The sequence below is a fragment of the Nyctereutes procyonoides genome, unplaced genomic scaffold (genome assembly GCF_905146905.1).
Source record: "Nyctereutes procyonoides isolate TBG_1078 unplaced genomic scaffold, NYPRO_anot_genome, whole genome shotgun sequence".
NCBI classification, from domain to species: Eukaryota; Metazoa; Chordata; class Mammalia; order Carnivora; family Canidae; genus Nyctereutes; species Nyctereutes procyonoides.
This window is the reverse complement of record NW_026575125.1, coordinates 88,273,739-88,291,683: the sequence shown is the minus strand read 5'-3', so window position 1 is coordinate 88,291,683 and position 17,945 is coordinate 88,273,739. Positions and strand designations below refer to the sequence as shown.

The 17,945-nt window shown below is 35.6% G+C and overlaps 1 protein-coding gene across 7 annotated transcripts in view; it reads left to right on the top strand.

Annotated features, from left to right (window-relative positions):
- Positions 1-17,945, top strand: part of KLHL13 (kelch like family member 13) — a 207,388-nt gene that overhangs the window by 174,764 nt on the left and 14,679 nt on the right. For all 7 annotated transcript variants that reach the window (XM_055337360.1, XM_055337363.1, XM_055337359.1 and 4 more), the window contains 2 exons: positions 9,113-9,245; positions 9,817-10,013. In XM_055337360.1, coding sequence (XP_055193335.1) covers positions 9,113-9,245; positions 9,817-10,013 — 330 coding nt within the window. The remainder of the gene's footprint in view (positions 1-9,112; positions 9,246-9,816; positions 10,014-17,945) is intronic.

Below are 17,945 nucleotides of genomic sequence, written 5' to 3'. Positions count from 1 at the left end.
CCTGTTTTGTGTTTTTAATCAGAAACGGATGTTGGATTTTATCAAATACTTTTTTTGTACCTATCAAGATGATCTCATCATTTTCCTTTTTTAATCTGTTAATATTGCAAATTACATTGATTTTTGAACGTTAAGGCAGCCATGCACTGCAGGAATGAGCCTCACTTTGTCATGATCCTTCTTATCTTTCTTACATATTATTAAATTTGATTTGCTAAAATTTTGGGAATTTTTCCACCTATGCTCATGAGGAATTTTGGTTTTAGTTTTCTTACCTTTGTTTGGTTTTGGTATTAGGATAATGCTGGCCTTGTAGAATGGGTTAAGACATGTTCCCTCCTCTTAATTTTCTGGATATCTTTGTGTAGAATTGGTATTACCTCTTAATGTTTGGTACAATTCACCAGTAAATATTTAATTTTATAGTTAGACATATAGCTCTTCAGGTTATTGATATCTTCTAGAGTAATCTTTAGCAGCTGTGTCTTTCAAGGAATTTATTCCTTTCAATGGAGTTGTTAAATTTATTGGTATATGGTTGTTCATGTTTACTTATTATCCTTTTAAAAGCTAAACAATCTCTAGTACTATCACCTTTCTCAATCCTGGTATTAGTAATTTGCATTTTTTTCTCTTTATTTCCCTAATCTGTCTGGGTTTTATCAAATGAATGGATTTCCTCAAAGAACCAGGTTTTTTGGTTTTATTGTTTTTTTTCTCTTTCTGTGTTACATTTTATCAATCTCCTCTCTGATCTTTATTTTTTCCATTTTCCTGCTTTTGGCAATTAATTTGCTCTTCTTTATAAAAAAAGATTTATTTATGTATTTTAGGGAAAGAAAGAGAGCTTGCATTCACATGTTGTGGGGAAGAGCAGAGAGGGGGGAGAGAAAATCTTGAGCAGACTCCATTCCTAGTATGGAGCCTGATGTAGGGCTCAGTCTCACAACCCTGAGATCATGACCTGAGCCAAAATCAAGAGTTGACACTTAACCACGCAGGCACCCTGGGATTAATCTACTCTTCTGTTTCTAGCTTCTTAAGGAGGAAGCTGAGATCTTTCATCAGATTGATAAAAAATATTCTTAGCCCTGAAATCTACTTTGTCTGATATTATAGTCATGTCAGCTTTTTTTTTTCTACATAAGCTTTATGCCCAACATGGGGCTTGAACTCATGACCCTGAGACCAAGAGTTTCGTGCTCTACTGATTGAGCAAACTAGGTGCCCCCCCATGGCAGCTTTATTTTAACTAGTGTTAAATTGGCATATCTTTTGCCATCTTTCTACATCTTTATTTTTTTAATTAACATACAGTAAGATGGATTTTTTTTATTGGGCTATACTTTTACGAGTTGTTTTTTTGTTTTTTATTTTACATTTATGAGTTTTAACAAATACGTTGTTTTGTGTAATTGCCACCACAGTTGATGCAGGACTGTTCTGTTGCCCCAGCATACTTTTGTTACCCCTTAGAGGTCATACTTAGCTCCACCTCTGAACCCTGGACACTACTCATCTGTTTTCTGTCACAGTATTTTTTGTCCTTTTGAGAATATTACATAAATGGCATCATACAGTCTGGAAGCTTTTGAGACTGGTTTCTTTTACTTTGTCTATTATCTCTGAGATCCGTTCATTTTGTTATATGTATCAGTAGTTTGTTTCTTTTTATTGTTGAGAAGTATTCCATGGTAGGAATTTTTTGGGATCTCTTTTTCTTGGTCCTTCATCTTGGCCATCTCCCCAGTACTGTCCAGTTTTCTAGGCCTCTCTTGGTCCTCTGGCCTGAAAGCTGGATTTTATTTATCCTGCTCTGCCATGCACTGACTGTGACTGAACCCATGTCCTGGTCCAAATACAGAGAGGTATTTATTGTAGAGAAATGATCACAGGTCCTCTGATCAAAGAGGAAGCTTCCTCTCCCTCAGGTTTAGGCATTTGCCACCCCCATTGTCAGTGTTGCCACTCCCACTGCCTTGGAATTGCCTAGAGACTGGTACTCAAAAGGGCATAGGGAAATAAAAGTAAAATGGATTTTCTCTACTCACTCTGAGCTTTAGGAGTTTTCTCTGTCTGCTCCCAGATGACTGCCTCCAGGTGATATGGCACCTTAACTCCAGGTTGGGATATACTGGGGGGAAAATAGGGGGTAGGGTGGAGGACTCATCGTCAATTTGTTCATACTTTGCATTCTGATTTCCTTCCTCAATTCTTTTGCTATTGTTAACCTATTTTTCATTAGCTTTTAAGCTTTGTGGGGTAGCACCAGAACAGTATTTATTCTAGGGGAGACTTTTTCCCAACTGAGGCAAATACTTATGTGTACTCTACTTAAGGCTCTAAAATTATAAGGTTTCCATTCTGGTGGTTTGAATGAATTATGCTCAGTCATTGGTGAGCCTTGGAATGTTTCTTGTGCTCCTTCTGGGTGGCTCTTTCTCCAGACAAATACATTTATCAGTACTCAACTGAATACTTGAGGGAGACTATTTTTATTTTATTTCATTTCATTTCATTTTACTTTATTTTTATTTATTTATTTATTTATTTATTTATTTATTTATTTATTTATTTATTTATTTATTTATTGTCTCCATAGCCCTCTCTCTATGCAGATCTCTTCTCCTATGTTCTGCCCTACAAACCTAGCTGCCTTAACTCCCTCAACATTCACCAGAAAAGAATGCTGGGTTTCACCTGGGTTCCCACTCCCTGTACCTCTCTCTGTCTTGGAAAGTCCAGAACAATCACGGGGCTCATCTAATTTGCTTTTCATCTTTTACAGATTCTTCTCTTGCATCCAGTTTTAAACTATTTTTTTCATATATTTTGCTTGGTTTTAAGATGTTTCAAGAGGTAAAGTAAATCCAGTCCCTGTTATTTGAGCTTTGCTGAAAACAGAAATCTGTAGGATGTAATTAAATGCTAAATTGTGAGACTCCAATTAAAGGTACCTGGTTATTTTGGAAATTTGATTAGAGAGAGCGCTACAACGGAGGTCAAATTTGAACGAGGCTTTAAAGGAGGGAGGATATTCTATGTGAAAAATAGTGGCATAAATAAAGATATTAGAAAAGAGGTAAGCCTGGTTTTTACCAATGAGCCAGTCTAGACAACAACCCTCTTAAGTGGGTCAGAGTACTTAGGGAAATAATGACAAATAAGGTTGTGAACAGTTGAGCTGGGGCCAGATTAAAACAATCTTTAAACTCCAGGAGCACCTGGCTGGCTCAGTTGGTAGAGTCTGTGACCCTTGATCTCAGGGTTGGGTTTTGAGCCCTACATTGGGTATAGAGATTACTTAAAATCTTAAAAAACAAAACAAAGCAAAAAAAATCTTTCAATTTCTGTGATGTGTTATAACACTGATAGAAAGCCATTAGAAGTTTCTAGACTCCAGGCAGTGTTATATAGTCAGGGAAGTGTTTAATTCAAATTAATATAAACTTTTATATCCTGTCTATATATCTCTATTGCCTTAAACATGCATCTGTTCCTTCTCTGTCCTCTGAATTAAATGAACAGTATCATGAAAACATGGATATGGTATTGTTTTGATCAAATACATTACATTTACTTGAAGATTAGAACAAGCCCATTCCTTAACCTTTTCTTGAGTTCTTTTATCTTTGTTCATAAAACATATTTTCCATTAATAATCTTTATTGCTCTTCTCAAGATGCATTTCCTTTTCATCCCACATCGTTTTCAAAATTATACTGATCAAAACTGATATAATATGCGAGTAAGTTACTTCTTGTGCAGAATTTAATGGAAAGATTTGCTTATCAGATTGCTTTTTAATATACCCCAAATTACCAATCTAGCTTTTTTCAAAATGACATTACGTTGAATGTAAAAGCTATTGACATCTAACCAACTTTTGATAGTAATTATTTGTAGCTCATATGGTTTCTATACTGTAGTTGTGTAATGTCAATGTGTATCCCCTTCTGTTTTAATGTGACCATTTAACAATGTTTCAAACTCATTTAAACTGGCTCAGTCCTTCAGGGTATTACAGATGTACCTCCCTTTACTTATTAAGATTTGAAGTTTTGATACATTGGTTAAGTTTAATACAGGGAACAGTAAAAGCATTTTTTTAATGCCTGGTGTTTTTTTCCCCAAAAGTATGTGACGAAGAAAAATAAAACAATAGACGTGGGGAGATTCATAGGAGGGGGAAAGGGAAACATTAGAGTAAAGAAACCAAGAACAGATCATAATCTCTGCATCAATGGAACCCAAGGCCCAGAAGAAATAGAAAAATAGAGAACTAAGATATGGATTGGGGCAGAAAGAAGTTTAGATTAAAGCAATGGGAACCATTTTACAGAAACTCTAAAAGATTCAGTGGAAACTTCGCACAATTGTGTGTAAGCAGAGCTGTATCAGTGTTTGGTCAACTAGCATATGGAAATAGACAACAGACTTTATAGAATCCTGACAGGGGGAATGAGTACAAATCTTGTGGAAGAAAATGATTTTGTAATAAAAGGACACATTTTAAGTGTACAGAGTATCTTTTTTTTAAGTTTTTAAAGTTTTATTTAATCTTTACACCCAACTTGGAGCTCAGACTCACAACCCTGACATCAAGAGTCCGACAACTGAGCCAGCCAGGTACCCCATCAGGGCATCTTTGGGAGTCTTTCTAGTATTAAATAGGGGAAGAATTTATTATAAGACTGAAAGCAAAAGGTAAATAATACTGATGGCAGGTGAGAATTGTGAAGGAGAATAACCTCCCCTTTTCTTTGAATGTATTCATTCTTCACAAGATTAGATTCTAAAAGTTGTTTAGAGAAATGACTGTATTCTCTACAACAGAATATGTTGTAGAAAGAACTTTATTTTTTTTCCTCTTTTTTTTAAAGATTTTATTTATTTTTTCATGAGAATACACAGGAGAGAGAGAAGCAGAGACACAGGCAGAGGGAGAAGCAGACCCCATGCAGGGAGCCTGATGTGGGACTCGATCCCGGGTCTCCAGGATCACACTCTGGGCTGCAGACAGCGCTAAACCACTGAGCCACCAGGGCTGCCCTAGTTTTTTTCTCTTTAGAGCTGGGATATACAGATAACAGCATGCAAACAAGATATTTAGAATCTGTATGAAAACAATCTGAATTGACAGATCTTATTTGGATAACGATAGCAATAATCAGGAATAAAATTGGCAAATGTGGAATTGGATGGTGGGATTGTTCATTTCTGCATTTGAAAATAAAGGTTGTGAAATATACAGAAAGGGAAACTACTTCATATGCAGTGAAAATAAATGCAAAACCTCACAGAAGCAGACACTTTGCCAAAGGTAGATAAATTAAGCTTAGAATAAAAGATACTCAGACTGCATTGAAAGTGGTCTAGGGGCAAAAAAAAAGAAAGAAAGAAAGTGGTCTAGGGGCTTCAGCTTCCTTTCTTTGAGGATGCCAGATTATACCGAGGAATGGTAGGGGATTTTTTAAAGATAGTGCAAAGGGAAGCAAAATGATCAGATTTGTGAAGAGGGTAAAAGCTCCTGGTGTCTTAGCTGAGCTGTCCAGATTTAATGGATTGAGTATATACCTAAACAAGCAGTTTTAATAGAATATGGACAAAATGAGAAAGGACACAGATAATGATATAGGAAGCATTAGCTATTCCTTTATTCAAAAAGAAAAAGAAGGAATAATAATAAGGAGTAGGAATGGAGCCTACTAACATTACTCAGTTCCCCGTGTAAAGTACTTATAGGAGTATTTTATTTTATTTTATTTTACTTATAGGAGTATTTTAAAGACAGAAGGGCTAGCAAATATTTGTCTCTTGGGCTTTTGTTGTTTTTAGTGGAAGAGAATAACTGACTGGATACAATCACTGCTTTGACAGAATAAGCCATGATTGCCTTGCACAGATAATTATCTATATACCTTAGAGAAGATTCAGAAATATTTTTCATGAATAAAAATAAAGAAGGTGGCATACAGTACCTAATCTCACTTCATTGGTATTTTAACATTTTTTTTGCCAGTACCCAAGGTATAATCAATTTCCCAAGACAAACCATGTGCTTTAACTTGCCAGTAGCTATTAAAACTTTAAAAATATGTGTTCTTGAAATCAACAATTCCACTTTTATGAATACTTCCCACAGATCTACTCACACAAGTAGGTATATGTACAAGGAGGTCTGTTACAGCATTGCTCATAATGGCAAAAGTTGAGAGACAACCTAAGTATCCAACCAGAGAGGAATGGATGGATAATGAATGATATGCTGCCACGATGGAATATTATGCATCCACTAAAAAGAAAATGAAGTAGATTTGTTTATACTGAGTGGTGTCTATTTTATGTGCTAAAGTGGTTTTTAAAAATGCACAATATGTATAGTATTCCACTTTAAAAATCCTATATATGTACAAGCAAATGATAGATTATGCATATGTATAGAAAGAGACCTGGAAGTATATATAATAAAGTGTTAACAGTAAGTTATTTCCTGAATGTAGAAGTGGTGGAGTTTTAGTTTTTAATTTATATCTTGTATTTTTATAACAAGCATATGTTTAATTTTTTAAAAAACCTGCAATTTACCTGAGGGAGAAAAAAGCCAAGCCCTCGTGAGTCAACCTTTTCTCCCTAAACCCTGGTTCAATTCCTCTTCTCTCATCATAGCCTTTACAGTTTAGTACAAAGAAGCACTATAGGCACCATTGGTTTTATTATTAGAAGAAGTTTCCCAAATCAAAGTTCCTGGTTTCTAGTTAGCTTGTCCCAAAATTAAAGTTCTGCTCAACATGACCATGTGGTTTTAAAATACCAAGTGGTGGCTTCTTGGTAAAATCAGAGTTGTTTGTTCACTCACTTAGTTGAACATAAATTGAACATAGATTAAGTGCAAACATGCTAGTCTGTCAACTCTTCTATCTGATGGCTCCCTCCATCTCAATCAATTTCTTAACCATCCCATCCCTTTCCCAGTGGTCATTTTCAATGCTACCCAATGCTTGTCTCCCTTTGAAAGGCAATCCCCTTATTGCAATTCAGACTCCATATATGAATTCTCCAAAAGCTACTTTTTGCCTTCTGCATGAGAATATTCCCCTAAAATGGACATCTCTTTTTACCTTTACTTTTCTAAATAACAGAGGCTGGAGATCATTTAGCAATGGAAAATGGAAACTATCAAGGGTGGGGGTATATAATGTTTGTGTTTATAGAAGAAAAGAGGCATTTGTGAAAGATTTGATATTTGTGAACAAAAACATATGTCAGTCACTGTTAGAGAAAGAAAAATATGATATATAATCCTGTTTAAAGTATATGTATAATGTATAAATATTTTTGGAATAAAAATATTTATATCTCTTTCCACAGAGAAAGTGGCTGGATCACATTATCTCTTTGAAGTTCCAGTTCTGTAGACTCAAGCATTTTCTTTAAAAAGCAATTTAAAAATTATGATGAGAAGATGTTTAGACTGAGATTTTTATTATTCATATGTGAAAGATCAATATTTCTAAAACTACATTCTTCAATATGTCATGCCTTTTGCTTCTTAAATCCGTGAAACACAACTTTAAATAAAAGTTTTATTTGGGGTCATTAAAATGTGAAAGGGGTGGAATGCTTGCTATTTTGTTGTGTTACATTATTACATTACAACATATATTAGAAGGTGATTTGTATGAGTATCTTCATGGTTTCTAATAATAATATAATTACCATTTAGAAACTAGAGAGTAAATCTTGCTACAATCTTCAGTCCTGAGCCTCAGTTTGTCTCCTTTTTGTGCATTTTACCAGACTATTATCATCTTAAGATGGTTCATTCTCCCAAGAATAGACCAAAGGAACAACTGCCTGCTTATCATCGATTGGGATCATCATAGGAGGGTGGAAGAGCTAACCAGTAGGCCCTCTTCTCACAAGAGCTCTGTCCATCCTCTGAATTGTGGGTGCCATCCTTTTAATTCTCCACTGCACTTTAGGCATTTGGGGACAATTATGTGCCATGTTGGAGCTACCTGGGCTCTTTTTTGCCAAAGATAATTAAATTCCAGACTTGAAACCTGAAAGATAATTGGCCAGGCAGCAGCAATGTACCAAGTATAAGGATATTTTGGACAATCAATCCCTAATTCTCAAAGATATGGAACAATCTAGTTAGTAGAAAAGAACTCCTATCTTGCAATTAGCACAGATTCTCTATACCTTTCTTTCTCAAAAAGAAAAACAAAACAAAACCTCAAAAAACAAACAAAACCAAACTAAGGGCCCCTGGGTGGTCTGACTCTTGGTTTCTGCTCAGGTCATGATCTCACATGATCCATGTGAGATGGAGCCCTGCATTGGCTATGCCCTGTGAGTGGAACCTACTTAAGATTCTCCCTCTCCCTCTGCCCCTCCCCACCCCCGTGCACATGTGTGTGCTAAGTAAATAAATCCTTTTTTTTTTTCAAAAGCAGAAAACAAACCTCAAAACTAAAACGAAAAAAACAAGGTGTGTCAGTAGTGCACTATAAAAGAACTATTAATATATTATTACAGAAAGCAATGTTATCTATCACCCTAATTCTGCACTTGGGAAAATGAAAGCATACAGGTAATTTCTTTTCAAAATAAGATAAAGTCAGTGGTTGTGTAAATAAGTAAATGTATATACTATTTCCATATTTGTTCTTAATCAAAATTAGTCTTTTTTAAGATTTTATTTATTTATTCATGAGAGACACAGAGAGAGAGAGAGAGAGAGAGAGAGAGAGAGAGATAGGCAGAGACATAGGGAGAGAGAAGCAGCCTCCATGCAGGGAGCCCGACGTGGGACTCGATCCCAGGTCTCCAGTATCAGGCCCTGGGCTGAAGGCAGTGCTAAACCGCTGAGCCACCTGGGATGCCCTAAATTAGTCTTAATTTTACCTTTTCCTACTCTTTTCCTACTGTGAATTAGCTATACATTGTCATGCATCAAGTAAGTTTAGTCTTCTGCATAATTATTCTGTTGGTTTTATGTTCTAAATATGTCACACACATTAATATATAAACAGAATTTTAGCGTGTAGAAATGTGTCTACCCATTTAACCTTGGTTAGTGGCTTAATTCATCTTCTTGTTGTAGGGCTTTGACCAGCTTCGACTTGAAGGATTGCTTTGTGACGTGACTCTGATGCCAGGTGACACAGATGATGCCTTTCCTGTGCATAGAGTCATGATGGCCTCTGCTAGTGATTACTTCAAGGCTATGTTCACAGGTAGGTTGGCTCGCTAAATTCTGCACCCACATTAAAACAATATGAAAAATACATGTTTATGTGTTTTTGTTTCTAAAGTGAAATTCAGTTCTTTTGATCTGTATCTTTATAAGAAGAAATGTTTCAAAAGGAATATATACCCAGCATGTGTGGTTGTAGGCAGTGCTTTTTAAATTTGGGAAATGGATGTACCTTTTTCATACTTCTATCCACTTTTACTTCACAACTTCTCTTTTACAGGTACATATCTGAATGCTCTGCCAGAGGCTCTGGGTCCCACTAAGACAATCTTTAATCCATCTAAAAATATGAAGTGACAGGAGAACATTTTGGAGGCACTTGCATTATATACGACTTCCATTAGTATAGAGATACTCCTTTTTATTTTTTTTTTGAGATACTCCTTTTTAAGTACTCTCTTTTAACTGTAAAATATGCAGAAGTCTAACTCTGACATAAATGCTTACATAGAATAAAACTTTTCCTTGATTTTATTGCATCTAACTAGCAGCAGAAGTGAGTTTGACCTTAATTATCCACCCTCATTTAATTGAATGTCTTTTTATTTAAGGTGGAATGAAAGAACAAGATTTAATGTGCATTAAGCTTCATGGTGTGAGCAAAGTCGGCTTAAGGAAAATTATTGATTTCATTTATACTGCAAAGCTTTCTCTCAACATGGACAACCTTCAAGACACACTGGAAGCTGCCAGTTTCCTACAGATTCTGCCGGTTTTGGACTTCTGCAAAGTATTTCTCATATCTGGGGTAAGACATTTTCAAATCTTCAGATCTTTTCCTGCAGTATAGTCTGATGTAGCCTGTTTAAAGACTAATGAATTTATGTAGGCATGTGAAACTTTGGCCATTAGAGAGAAGTGTTAGGTACTATGTGTTCTGGAACTAAGTTGAGAGGAAAACAGTACAGGTGCATTTTCACAGAACAGAATCATTTCATAAAAGCCTTCTGTGTAATTGCATGATATCAGACAGTAATAGTGCTTGATAATGATATATATGTTAACTTTTTTACTGATGTTATATATTTTAATCTGGTTTTATTTGCCCTAATGATTTTATGCAAGCAGGCTTCTTAAATGGAATTCCATGAAGAGTAAAATCTGAACTTCTCTAAGTCTTTTAAACTAGGCTAAGTTATTTTTTTTCTGCCTTAAATATGGGAGGTAGGTCTTGAGAAGAAGTAACACCTATGTGACAACTTGAAGGTGAAAGTCTTAATTCTATAGAAACACATCATCCACTAAATCATTTTTAGCCTCTATTAATAGATAGGAAAGGGCACACCTACTAATCAATGAACTGCTTAGCAGTCATGTGGTTCCTGAAGGTACTGCCCTATTTGAGATCCATAAATTTGACTTCTGGGAAATGAAATGCTTTGGTAGCAAAGAAATATTGCCAAGACGATTTCTAGAGCTTATAGAGCTTGCTTTTGTGACTGAAAATTATGGCAATAGTAAATTTTGACATATTTTCTAACTTATTAAATTAGTGGATAATCCATTTCTCTACAATTGATTTAAACTCATGCCAGTTGTAATGTTGGTAAATAATTGCTATTGGGCTTTTTAAAAGTTGCATTTACTAAACTTGGAGCCCTGCTTTTAAAACCCTACATTTCAAGAGAACATGTCCTCAGTGATTTTATTAATAAGCTACTCCTTATCTTACAAAGTCAGCCAACTGCTAATTTAACTGGACTGTTGAAAATGTGTTTTGTTTGTGTGTTACAATTTTAAAGTACTCATCCTACTGTCTCACAATTATCATAAACTTTTAAGCTGTTATATTTCAGAGATCTTTAAGGCAGTGTAAACAGTATTGTTTTGTATTGTCCAATTCACTATTGTATAAGTAACCCACACAAAGTTTGTTTATTTCCCATGATACTGCTTGTCCTCATTATTGAATGTGAGTACTAAATTTCATTTTAATTTGATCACACAAGGCCCTTCCCCTTAGGACCTATACGCATCTCTTCTCTAGTTTTGTGCCACTGACATCATATAACAGCTTCATCTCAAGAAAAAGATGAACTGAATTAAATGCATTTTAAAAATGTATCAAGTCCAATAATCAATTTAGTAATGACACTTAATGCTTACAGTTACAGACTCCTGACATTGCTTTACACTGATCTCTGCAACATGTTTGTGCTGAGCCAAATTAGGTACAGTGTTGTGATTTCTTTGGAACTAGTCATTAATAATAGGCATTTATTGTCAACCTCCTCTCTAATACCAGAGTTTAGTACTTATAACTTTAGATATTGGCTGTCATCTGTTCCTTTCCCTGAAAGAAAAGGGCCAAATGGAATAAAGCATGATTTATGAAAAGTTATAAAAGCATACAATTGTCAAAGTAACAGTATTAGAAAACAGTTTTGTTCTAGAAAACTTTAAAACAAGTTTATTTAAAGGTGACATCACAGTAATTTTGCAATAGTGACGAATTTTCTATAACTAGGATGTTGGCTCTTTAACCTATTTGAAAAATTTATTATATTGTGTGCTTTAGCTGTTTGAAATGTCTTCATTTTTATGAACACTTAATATTGTCTTAAAGATTATATTCTTCATTTCTAGTATCCTCTACAGACATCCTAAAATCCATTTCTAATGGAGAAGAGGCTTGTCTCTGACAAAGCTTACCTGTGGTATAGTTTACTTCTGCCTTTCTTGGTTTAAAACATTCTGTGAGCTCTAAGGAAACACCTCTTTTCTTAGCACCATTCTATTTACCTGTCTTTCACCCTGTTTGCTGAGGATGTCTGTGTGATTTTATGGTGGAAATATTCCATCTCGGAATCCATGAGAATTTTTGAGAACTGTTGCAGATTATTGGTGTAAAGATTACATAAAATCCACCTTTTCCCATCTGCTTCTTTCGTGTGTTCCATTTCTTAGTTAAATGTTCAGCCTTACTCTATTTCCTCTTTCCTTCTCATCAATTAAGTGGACCAGGCAGGGGAGTAGCCCTTGGATGTCTTTTCTACTTCTAAGAACTGGAAGTTTAAAAATAATATATTTTTCAAAGGTAGATTTGTTTTGAGTTCTCCCACAAACTAAGTTTTATGGATAATTTTTAAATAGAACAATCTCATGTTTTAAGGATTGTGTGCTTAAACCAAAAGTTTTGAGCAATTAGGTTTATGGGTTTTTTAAAAATTATTTTTAAAGATTTTATTTATTTGACAGAGAGAGAGAGCACAAGCAGGGGGAGCAGCAGGCAGAGGAAGAGGGAGAAGCAGGGAGCCTGACGTGGGGCTTGATTCCAGGACCCCGAGATCATGACCCGAGGCCGAAGGCAGACACTTAACTGACTGAGCCACCCAAGGTGCCCCTAGGTTTATGTTTTTAATGATGCAGTGTGATTATACTTCACATAACCAAAACACTACTTGGGTTTGAGTTTTTAGAAAGAAAAGTTAGTTTCCAATATAACTATAGCCTATCCCATTCTTAATCATTTGTGTGGCTGAAGACGAGCAGTGGGACATAAAATGTGACTCAGCAGAGAACTCACAAAGTATTTTTATGTTAGTTTTAAATGACAACTTTAAAGATTCATTTATTTGAGATGGAGAGATTGGGAGAGAATGTGCAAGTGAGGGGAGGGGCAGAGGGAGAGAATCTCCAGCAGACTCCCCACTGGGCTCATAGCCCCACTCAGGGCTCAATCCCACAATCCTGGGATTATGACCTGAGCCAAAGTCAAGAGGTGGATGCTTAACCGACTGAGCCACCCAGGCTCCCCTTGAATGATAACTAATTCTTTTTTAAAGATTTTATTTATTTTTTCATGAGAGACAGAGAGAGAGGGGCAGAGACATAGGCAGAGGGAGAAGCAGGCTCCATGAAGGGAGCCCGATGTGGGACTCGATCCCGGTCCCCAGGATCATGCCCTGAGTCAAAGGCAGACACTCAACTGCTGAACCACCCAGATGTTTCGAATGATAACTTTTAAATCCAATAGTAAAGCCACCCTCACCTTAGGTGGTAGAAGCACCAGTGTTCTAGAATAGAGCGTCAGGCTCCATAGAACAAGAACCACTCCCCTCCCAACTTTGCCATCTTTTGAAGTAATGATTTTCTCTTAAGGTGTTAATTAGTATTATAGTTTATGGGATCTGGTGCTTTTGTTCTTGCTATGTTACTTTCTTGCCAGTTGTGGAAAAGAGAACCATGCAGAGGGATAGAAGCAAAGGTTGTAAAGCAGAGTAGGTAAAATTTGCTATTAAACTAAAACCATTTTACTTTCATGTATCATGGAGATGATGGAAAATTAGCTTCATTTAGTTACGGGTCTAAGAATTACATTTGTTTTTGTCTTTATGACATTGTATAGCTACAGCATGCTAAATATTGTGCAGCCATTCCTTGAGTTATGAACAGGTTGTGGTTAAATTTTTTGCTTATCATTTGTCTGCTATTCAGAATTTGTAACATCTAGCATTTGCCCCATGGAATTACAATTATGGAGGTTTATAGGCTATCCCACAAAAGCCAATTTTTTAACATCAAATTGCTGAAGTAGGACATTTGTCATTGAACTGGAGATACTATAATTTAAATATACAGTTACACAGAATAAACAAACCAGAATGAAGGTGAGCAAGAAACCATTTTCTTTTTATATAAAAGCATATTTAATCAGAGAATGAAGATGCCATTGTGCTTTAGACTTGGTGATACTCTCTTTAAATTCCGGGGTTTTTTAAGTGTCTCTCTTTTTTTTCCTTGATGCATCAATATATAGCATTGGTTCCATTTGTACATTGATTATCACTGATTGGGGTGGGGAGCTCACAATGGAATGTAGAGAATTTTATTGAGATGACTGGTGGTAATAAAGAATTGGCGACAGTGGAAGACAAAGGAGGAAAGGGGTGCCTGGGTGGCTCAGTTGGTTAAATGTCCCACTTCTTGGTTTCAGCTCAGATTGTGATCTCAGGGTCTTTAGATCAATCCCCACATCAGGCTCCGAGCTCAGTGAGGAGTCTGCTTGAGATTCTCTCTCTCCTTCTCCTTCTGCCCCTCCCTACTCTCTCTCTGTCTCTCTCTCTCAAATAAAATAAATCTTTAAAAGAAGAAAGGAGGTGCATATGTAGGAGAGGCAAAAGAGAAAAGGAGTTCTCTCAAGGGGACAATGAAGGAAATAAGAAGTTACTGGAAAAGATAGTTTCTTTCACTATTCAGTGATGATATCAGCAGCAAGCTTTGAGAATGTTCCTCTTGATGCCAGAATTTTCTGTATGGTGCTTGTATTTCACATTCCTTGTTTGATCTAATTGGGTTTGCCCACAAAAATTAACAAACATGTCTTTTCAGATAGTTTTTTGCCTTTGGGGAAGTTTAATTAGAGGAAGACTGGTATAAATCATTTTACAGTGACTCAAAACTGCCCCTCCCCTCCCCCAATTAAACCATGCTTGACTTCCTTATTGTTGAGGCAGACATTCAGTGAGTAATACCCAGATACTTATTTATGGTTGAGCATCTATTCTCATTAGTTAGTACCCACACTGTGCTAGTTGTTAAATATCCTAAATATTATTCCTGCCTGTAACTTGAACCACTGCATTTTTGCCCATCTGCTATGTGGGACTCCCTAGGGCAAGAAGAGTCTGGGCTCAAACCAAGTCATCCTCCCATAGCCATTATAATACCTAAGATTGTATCCAAAAAGGGATATGCATTCAAAGTGCATAGCAATAAGAGAATTGGATCCCCCACGCTGGAGATGCACCATCAGTAGTCCCCTCAGATGGCAGTTAGAATTTGAAGAGAGACAAAGACTGAGACAAAGTTTTTGGTTTTTAATCATCTTTTTGTTCTTCTTACCAAAAGGTCCCTTCCCTGTGTCCTGTGATGTCCTCACCTGTGGAAGGAGGCCCGGGACAAGATGCCTCTTACATCCTCTGCCCCCACAAAGTAGCTTTTAATTGATTTTTTCCCCAGTCCATGGACATGGCTTTCTCTCTCTGCATTGCTTGTACTTAATGTCAGGCTGCCATTTTAATAAACTAGATAGCACCAAGGAGAATTTACTGCATTGACTATCTGAAGAGTCCCCCCAAATTTGCCAGCTAACTTCTTAGTCTTTGCATTTTCCTTGAGGGCACAAAAGCTGAAACTCATTTTTGTTTTTGCTTTTTTCCCAAGTGGAAGTTTATTCGTATAACACACTGATCTTCACCAAAATAACATCACAGATTTCTGATGAAACCTGTCATTAAAATATCATGTTATGGTAATGAAATGTTTGGATGCATTGAGTGCCATTTGAACAATTTAATATGGCAGCAATGAGTGTGTTAATGAGAATACCACTTTAAAAATTATGATGCCTGGAACTGCCTTTAGGGTGACCTATGAAGGTTGTTTGATTACAATAGAATAATTTATAATATTTTATACTAAAGAAACCTAAATGAGCACTTGATTATTTTAAAGCAAGTTTGTTAGTTCTCATAAGTAGTTGAGAAATTTTGTCCTGTTTTGCTTCTCTATCCTTTAAAACACTAATATGTATATGAATTCTAGTCTGTAATAACTCTTCTTTGGCATTTTGACCAGGCTATAGATTCTGATGAAATTAGAGTTCTTTCTACTAATGAACTATATTCTTTAAAATAAGCTTTAAACTTCATATTTTATTTTTCAAAATGTAATATATTCTAATATATACATGACTTCTGTTAAATGTTACATTACTACACATATCCATTATTTAATACTATTTAGACTAAATGTTTGGGTATATGCTAACTGAAGCACTTTTAAGAATCATGACTGAGAGGTGGATGAAAATGAGCCATAATTGAGTAATTGTGTATTTTTCCAAAAATCGTTTACCATTACTCCATTATTTTGATCTGCTTATATTGTTAACTATTATTCTAGACTTTGTATCTATAATACCTATAATCTATGATTAATTGTTTTAGTTTTGATGACACTCATAACAACTGATTTTCTGTTACATAATTTTTATCTGAGTTTCATTTTAAAATTAAGGGTCTAGTAATATTTTATATTAATTCAAAATGCATTCTATTTTTAGTTTTATCTGTCATCACATCTTTTTTATATTGATGATAATTTGAGTATTTAACCTTTGTTATATACCCACAGTGTGATACCTGTTGTACATGGGGTAGAGAAAATGCTATTCCTTCCATCAAGAAGATGACAGTTTGGGAGGTTATGAAATACCATTCTCTGGTGATTTTTAAAAGAAGAGTAGGCAGCTATCTGTATATATTAGGTGGTCTGTCAAGGACTGTTACAGTTTTGTGTATCTGTCTCTGAGCATACTGATATATAGATTTTTTCCAAATGCCCTTAAATCAAAGGTAGGTTTTTTATGCTGTTATTTGAGTGACTGTTTCTTATTGGATGAAGTTAAACAGGGAAAAGGGGAAGGAACTAAATTCCTTAATCCTGTTTCCAAATTACACAGTTTGGTTTTTAATTTTTTATCCTGTTTGTTTTATATGTTATTAGACTTACATTTGGTGACTAACAACTGATGGTATCATTTTGCCTATTTGAAGTGCCTGTCTTTGTTGTTTTTATCTGTAATCCTATCAGTAATGATGAGACTCTGCAAACTTGGGAATAATTATTTTTGTGTTCTCGTCAACTTTTGCTTATCCATACTAGTAAATGTGTTCAAAAGTGCAAATTACCCTTGCTCTGGGGAAGACCTACTTCTTTCCTGCTTCAGAAAGTGGACTCATTACCCCTGACACTAACTCCTGCCACCCGAGGTGTTTGTGGGCAACTGGGTATTAACTGTAACTTCATTTACACAATGAAAAATTTTATGAGATGCCAACCTGCCACTCCTAAAATTGGATTGAAAAGTACTTTTTATTAACCACATTGGAAACCCGAGGTACTGAAAAGTGTTAAGTGGTATATTTCAAAAGGCCCATAATTTGTTAATGTATTTTTCCTAGTTCTTTTGTGTTGTAATTCTGTTTTAGCTATTTTTAAGAAATATATAGCTATTAAGAATAATAAACAATTAAAAATTCTTGGTGATTCCTGCAAAGCAAATCAGCTGCTTAAAATTGTTCAAATTCTTCCTGAATAATATTATGAAAATAGCCTTGTGTACGTGTGTTAACCTTAGAGTTTTCAGTGATGATGTATCTCAAGTGGGCTGATATTGTATGCAGAGGAGTAATCATTTTAGTCTCATTTCAGCTTTTAAATGAAAGGATAAGAAAAGGATTAGCCAATTTTAATCATCTGCCAATCTGTTAACAATGCAGTTGTGTCAGTGAAGTTTATATGACATGTGAACACACACTTGACAAAATTAAGAGAAACCACTGAGTCTTTGCCTGTGACCTGCTTGTGTGTTTGTATATACACACAGGTATTTGTATGGTAGGCTTATTTCAGTTATTTATTCCTTGCATAATATTTGCTGATGTGATTTTCCTGTTTTCATTTTTGACCAGTTATGATAGCATCAGAAAGAGCTCTTGCTGAAGATGAGCCTATCCATCACTTGTCTCCTTTTCCTATTTTTCCATTTTTGCTACATTGTCACCTGTGCAGGGGAGACTTTTCTGGGCTCATTTTGACTCCAGGCAGAGCTAGAGTATGCCAGGAATAGGGGGATGGCCAAGAGAAACTGTTGCAAGCCATCACCATAGACACC